Source organism: Setaria italica, chromosome IV, assembly GCF_000263155.2.
Source record: "Setaria italica strain Yugu1 chromosome IV, Setaria_italica_v2.0, whole genome shotgun sequence".
Taxonomy (NCBI): Eukaryota; Viridiplantae; Streptophyta; class Magnoliopsida; order Poales; family Poaceae; genus Setaria; species Setaria italica.
The window spans coordinates 35,278,402-35,285,924 of NC_028453.1; the positions used below are offsets into that span (position 1 = coordinate 35,278,402).

At 41.8% G+C, this 7,523-nt stretch overlaps 1 protein-coding gene across 1 annotated transcript; it reads left to right on the forward strand.

Annotated features, from left to right (window-relative positions):
• The first annotated feature begins 1,778 nt into the window (after nucleotides 1–1,778).
• On the forward strand, nucleotides 1,779–5,906 carry LOC101771491 (probable LRR receptor-like serine/threonine-protein kinase At3g47570). Its single transcript, XM_022825992.1, has 2 exons — nucleotides 1,779–4,322; nucleotides 4,488–5,906. The coding sequence occupies exons 1-2, from the start codon at nucleotides 3,272–3,274 to the stop codon at nucleotides 4,907–4,909; spliced, it is 1,473 nt and encodes a 490-aa protein (XP_022681727.1). The 5' UTR covers nucleotides 1,779–3,271; the 3' UTR covers nucleotides 4,910–5,906.
• Nucleotides 5,907–7,523: the final 1,617 nt, after the last annotated feature.

Genomic DNA, 7,523 nt, shown 5'->3' on the forward strand with positions numbered 1-7,523 from the left:
AGGACGCCATCGCGCGTGCTTTGGCTCGCAGCGAGCTGTTTGCCCCTGGTTGGGTTTATTTCCTGTGAATTGGAGCTATGCTAGCTGCTGTTGCTTGCTCGAGCACTATGAACATGGAGGCCGTATTTATAGGCATCAATGTTATCATACGGCCGGCCTGATAGAGAAAGAAAGGCAAAATATTTCTATGATGATCCAGCGAGCGGAGCCACCGGTAATTTCAGTGCAAGGTGACACAGCGAGCATGCCACGCACTATGCCAGCGTGCGTTGTAACTTTTCACTCCGGAAGGATGTCCATGCACGCGTCGAGGAGGTCTCCGGCCGGTTAGTCAAGATTCGCCGTATCGCCACCGTGCGAGACCAGCAAAGGAAACCAGCATGGGTGGAGTCGACCAAGCGACGACGTAGAGCTATGGAACATTGTCGTCGCTCTTCAGAGTGCGGCTGCGGCACGATGAGCAACAGCGACCTTGCTCCTCCTGGCACGGCGGATCAAAATATATAGCACCGCTACCTTCATATCGTCTACTAGAAAAATAACCTCTCGTCCCAAGACTTAGTACCCATTATATTTGAAACATATGGTTGTCAAAATTTTGATTCAGATCTACAATTTTACAACTTGAAGATGTACTAGTTTGATTGGACTAATTTTTTAGAAGGTAGAATACTCTATGATTTTACGATTATGTTATGATTCTACAACTTGCAATCTCAGAGGTCTCAAATTAAAAGTTGGTTTTTTGCCAAAATATTCTACTCCCTCCGTCCCAAATTACTATTCGTATTGGCTTTTTCTAGATACATATCTTTTGCTATGTATCTAGACATTATATATATCTAGATGCATAGAAAAATTTTGTATCTAGAAAGGCCAAAATGAATAGTAATTTAGAAAGGAAGGAGTAGGTGGTATCTGATTAATGTTACAGCACTATCTACTGGGTCTGGGAGTAGCCGTTGCATATTACTGCTCCACTTCAACAAACATGAAGTTCGCTGCAAAGCAACTACCAAAACTTAAGTCAGTGAATTATTCCATACCCTATCAATAACTTCATCGTTTAACCAATAAACAGCTATCCATTTTATTTCAGAATGAAGGAGATAACATCTTTCTTGTATGTCACGTAGATGTTTTCACATTAAGTGATATCAGAAATATATTTGTGAATTGTCTCGTACTCCCTCCGTCCTAAATTACTATTCATTTTGACTTTTCTAGATACATAACTTTTACTACATATCTAGATATGCATACATCTAAATCTACTAGGTAAAACTACGACGTTATTACAGAGTGAATTAGATATGATGAGATATTGTTTTCGTGCTGCAACTAGGCTTCCCAAGAATCACTCCGAAGTGGTGGAATCTTGATCGATGTGCTATGTTCCACTATGGCATGCCGCTTCTTGACCGGGATCACACTGACACATCGATGCATTATTCTTTATTGTGTTTGTAAGTAGTTATTAGCAGTAGCTCTATTCCAAAGGCCTATCAAACAATACCCCTCAGCTAGCTATAAAATTGGAAATTTGGAACCCATCCGTCCAATACAAGGGAACCTTAGTTTGTCCTAATTAAGTCACATTATGAAAATATATTTCAAAACAAATATAATTATACTCATTTGATATTGTAAATATACTATCATTTCTTTTCTATAAGTAGTATTGCATCTAACTAAACAATATTGTTCAAATTCATAATAATATATAGTTTTGTTTCACAATGGCTGTCGTGATAACTAGTAGAGAGAGCTTTCCTGAAGACTACCCCACCCACACCAAAAGTCTCAGCGAATGTTCAGAACTTCAGAAGATCTACCTGTTCAATAACAAATTATCTGGAATCATCCCAGACGGGTTAGGTACACTCTCCAACCTATCAGTTTTATTTCTCGCCAACAACAATCTAACTGGCGGTGTTCCTCTTTCACTCGGGAGCAATTCATTTATCAGGACTGTCATTCTCATAAACAACACGCTAACCGGAGGCATCCCACCTCTCCTTGCAAACAGTTCATCACTTCAATTGCTAGATTTAACAAACAATCATCTCAGTGGGGAGATTCCTTCTGCTCTTTTTAATAGCTCATCAATTGTAATATTAGCCCTTGGGGTTAATAACTTCGTTGGATCTATCCCGCCACTTGTGCATACCTCGTCACCACTAGAGATTCTAATCCTATCAGAAAACAATCTCTCAGGTAGCATACCTACCTCTCTAGGAAACTTTTCCTCTCTGACATGGCTTTTGCTTTCGCAGAACAGCATCAAAGGAGCCATTCCATCGAGTTTAAGCATTATTCCTACAATAGAACAATTAGACCTGAGTTTCAACAACCTGTCTGGGGACTGTTCCAGCTTCTCTTTACAACATAACAACGCTGACATACCTTAACATGGGCATGAATAGCCTCATTGGGGAAATTCCAAATAACATAGGACATACCCTACCAAATATTCAAACACTGATTTTGCAAGGAAATAAACTTAGAGGTCAAATCCCCGCATCCCTAGCCCTCGCAGCAAATATTCAAGTGATAAATCTCTGTGACAATGCATTCAGTGGAATTGTTCCCTCCTTTAGGAACCTTCCCTACCTTACTGAACTGAATCTAGGGATAAATCAACTCGAAGCCGGAGATTGGTCTTTCTTATCCTCATTGAGAAATTGCGACCAGTTGGTTTACCTATGCCTAGGCAGGAACATCCTTAAAGGAACACTACCAAGTTCCATTGGGGACCTTCCAAGGAGTTTACAAGTATTATTGTTAACAGCAAATAAAATATCTGGAGCCATACCAAAGGAGATTGAGCAACTCAAAAACCTTACACTTCTTTACATGGAACATCATTTACTTACTGGAAATCTACCAGACTCAATTGGAAACCTTCCAAACTTGTTTGTCCTTAGCTTATCCCAAAACAAACTTTCTGGACAAGTACCTCTGTCCATTGGTAATCTCAGTCAACTCAGTGAGCTTAACTTACACGAAAATAATTTCAGTGGTTCAAATCCCAAAAGCTTTAGGATACTGCAAACATTTGGAAGCACTGAACCTCTCCCATAATAGCTTCAGTGGTAGCATACCGAAGGAGCACTTTACTCTTACCTCGCTTGCGGAAGGTTTTGATTTGTGTCACAACAAACTGTCTGGAGAAATACCACTGGAGATTGCCGGCTTGATAAACCTCAAGTCCCTGAATATTTCCTATAACCAGTTGAGTGGAATAATCCCCTAAACTCTGGGACATTGCATGCACTTGGAGTCCATCCACATGGAAGGGAACCTTCTACATGGGACAATCCCTGAATCTTTCACTAACTTAAGAGGCGTCAGTGAGATGGATCTTTCTCTCAATAATCTGTCTGGTGAAATCCCTGAATTCTTTGAGTCCTTCACATCTATGAAGCTTCTGAATTTGTCATTCAACAACCTTGAGGGACCAGTACCAACAGGTGGGATATTTCAGAACACAGGAGTGGTGTTTATTCAAGGTAATAAGTTGCTATGCGCCAGCATCCCTTTGCTACAGCTGCCACAGTGCAATACAGAGGCATCCAAAAAATGGCAAGCCTCTGTTATTCTGAAGATAGTAGGATTTACTGCTCTTTGTTTGGTCTTGCTATCATGGTTTGCCGTTGTTCTTTTGAAGAAGAGAAAGAAAGTTACACAATCATCTCATCCATCCTCCAAGGAGTTGATGCAGTGCTCATACCCTGATTTAGTCAAAGCTACAAATGATTTCTCTTTAGCCAACTTGGTTGGCTCAGGAAAATCTGGATCAGTCTACAAAGGTAGATTTGAGTTTGAAGAACATACAGTTGCAATCAAGGTTTTCAAACTTGACCAACTTGGCATACCAAAGAGCTTCATTGCTGAGTGCAAGACATTGAGGAACACTCGCCATCGTAATCTTCTAAGGGTGATAACTGCATGCTCAACATTTGATACAATAGGAAATGAGTTCAAAGCTCTCATTCTTGAATATATGCCTAATGGTAGCCTAGAGGGCTGGCTCTATCCTAATCTGGACAAGTATGGATTGAAAAGACCATTGAGTTTGGGCTCCAGAATAACAATAGTCACGGACATAGCTTCTGCTTTGGATTATCTGCACAATCATTGTGTGCCCCCTGTGGTCCATTGTGATTTAAAGCCCAGCAATATCCTTCTTGATGATGTCATGGGTGCACGTCTTGCTGACTTCGGGTTAGCTAAGTTTATTCTTAGCTTTAGTCATTCATGCCATCATAGTTCTACAAGCTTATTGGGACCAAGAGGATCAATTGGATACATTGCACCAGGTGAAAACATTTCCTACAAAAACTGGAGATTTTAAATATCACAACCGTTTTGTCTATTTTTTATTATTCATGTTTTACATTTCCACTATTTGATAATGTTCTTTTATTTTTTTTGTCGGTATTAAGAGATAAAAAATTGTTTGACCAATTACACATATATTACAGAGTACGGCTTCGGGAGCAAACTCTCAACTGAAGGCAATGTCTACAGCTATGGAATTATCATCTTAGAAATTCTCACAGGGAAGCATCCAACAGATGGGATGTTTACTAATGGTTTGAACCTTCACAAGTATGTGGAAAAGGCATTCCCTCAAAAGATTGCTGAAGTTCTAGATCCTTGTATTGTCCCAAGTTCTGAAGATGGTGATGCGGACAACATTTTGACCATGGAAATAATGCAACAGATGGGGTGGATAGCTGCATCTTGCATCTCGTTAAACTCGGTCTTTTGTGCTCTATGGAGACACCAAATGATCGACCAACAATGCAGGATGTTTATGCTGAAGCCATCACAATCAAAGAAGCATTTGCAGTGCTACATGGTTGAGCAAAAAGTACTGTTATTTTTGTTGTTCACATACTAGTAGAGCATAATGGGCTTAAGAATCATTTACTTTGTGGTTGTGGGTCAGGTCTTCCATTTCGCTACTGTGTTTGTGTTTGTCATGTATCAGAACTATTAAACAAGTAATGAAATAAAGTTCGCCACAGGAACTACATTACCTTTGTTTTTGTTACATTGTCTAATTGATGCAAGTTCCGTAATAGCATTCTACTACTTTGACACCCAGTTGAGCGCAACAATATAGAAACTAGTCAGAATCGTGCAAGGCCAAATTATTTTTGATGAAATATGGATTTCTCCTCGGTAAAAAAAATGGGAGGATAATTGGGTCTCTATATTTTGTAATAACGAGGAAAAAATATTTTTTTAATCGTGACAGTTTATACAAAATAGGGTCAAGAGGGCCTGCTAGACGTACCTCTTGCTTCAATCAACGGGCAAAGGTCTGATTCTCAGTTCAAGTGTCCAACATAAAACCATAGACCAAATTACCAACTGTACTAATTATTCAGATAAGAGTAATAGGCCCAAACAATCGATAAGCCGCGGAATTGAAGAATGCAAAATTCCACAGGGAGAGGGCTCGTGAGCTGCAAGAAGGGAGGTGACTTACTGGCCACATGGCACCCAGCCCGGCGGCCGGTGCTAATCGTGTGCACGAGGTTACTCAAAAATCCTCATCTGGTTTATCAACATCGTGCCTTCGTTCCGCAGGTCGTTGGCTCCCAGAACCAGGGACCCAAGGCGGGGGGTAGCAATGTAGGACGCGCCGCCAAGGCTCCAACGACAGCTGCTGCACCTCCGTCCTCCGCCCGACGGCCTGCGCCGCCGCTCGCCGCTGCCTCGTTGGCTCGTTGGCGTTGCAGCCGTTGTGGGTCGGCGATGTGCGGAGGAGTCTTTTGAGTGGTGGTGATGTTTTTCGGCCCTAGGGAATAAATGGGCATTGAAGGGCCTTCTATGGTCTTTAGCGTGCACCAAGGTCGAATTGACTTCTGACATTTACTTTGTATTTATTTCAATGTATCTGTCTGCATTTTTTTTACAAGTTATTATCTGCATTGACAGTGACCATGAGCTTGCTCACCTTCCTGGTCGCTGCATTCTCAGTCACACGCAGCTGCGACGCTGCCACTAATGAATGTGCGTTGCAATTCAAAAGTTTCAGTAGCAGTGCTTATCTGTATCTGTTTCTCTTGAGACAAACAATGTCCAGAAATGCTTTACATAAGGCATTACAAAGGAAAACGCCGGTTATATAACTTGACCAAATTAATTTCACATCCTCGTCACTCTTGCATTTTCTGCCTAAAAATTAATTCCGCTTCAAGCCACTATTATACAAACATGGGCCTTAACAGGAGATGTTCACTCAAAAGAGGCCACCTGAATGTGATTATATGCAGGAGCTCAACCTTCAGAGGCACGCATTGACAGAAACAGAGGATAGGCAGGGGAAAGACCATCCACATCAAACAGCATCTCAGAAATGAAAACTGACGGCATCACTTCACTTCCGCGATTAGGAACTTTGTGCTGACTCACCTCTTTGAACCGGTGGATACGTGATTGGCTCATTCTTTTACTATTCTTGTACTCCGGCCGTCCCGCGTATTCTGCACTTACCGGTGTTCAAGTTCAAGTTAGCCGATGACTTATATCGTGTGCAGCAGGGATTAGATTTTGACTATCAAGTATGTCCAGAATGGAGCAATGCTGGACCTCAAGCATCTTAACCTCAGTAGCAACTTCATCGGCGAGGAGATCTTCGACCTTGGAGGTAAGGTGCGATACAGGCGCATCCATCGGCAGCGTACCTCACTGGCACCATCCCTACAGAGGCTATCTGTGCTGGGCCAGCGATGACCACAGGTGAGATCCCAGCAGATAATAGTCATCCTGAGTAACCTGGCAGAGTCGCAGGCTGTACCTTGGCGACAAGCCTCTACAACTTTTTGAAAGCCCAGTTCCTGCTTCCCTTGGGAACCTCTCATCCCTAGCAGTCTTGATTGAGTCTTGGATCTACATGAGCAGGTTAACAGGCAATTTTCCATCCTAATCTTCCTCAGTGTTCTTTCTGCCAAGAAAAAAACTACATCACAGGCTGATTCCCGGAAGAACTAGTAGGCTCCATGCTCCCATTGACCTATACGCAAACTTGAAACTTCAATCAACTTGAGGGGTTTATAGCTTCATCACTGTACATCATCTTGTCTCTGACAAATCATATCTGCCCTACAGTTCAACAATCTCAGCAGGCTTCTTCCCATTGTTGACCGGGCTAACAAGTTCCCCATGCTCCAGGGTCTCCTGGTAGTAGATGACAATCACTTTCCTGGTAATCTTTTAACACTTGCAAGTAACTGGAAGACCACAATTTGTTTTCTGGAGCGGTACCCATATGCCACGAATTAACCTCAGACCAGGATTTGTAGTCACTCGGTACAAATAAGCTAGAAGCAATAGAGCTACAGGGAATAAGAGACATGTACAGTAATCACCTATTAACTCAAGGAACATGGAGATCATCTTGTGTTTCGAGCTCTTCTCCATTTAAAATTGAGGCTCCTTCATGCATTCAGTAGCAAGCAGCTGTTTACGCAACTTAATTGTCAACCAGATCAATGTTTGGAACA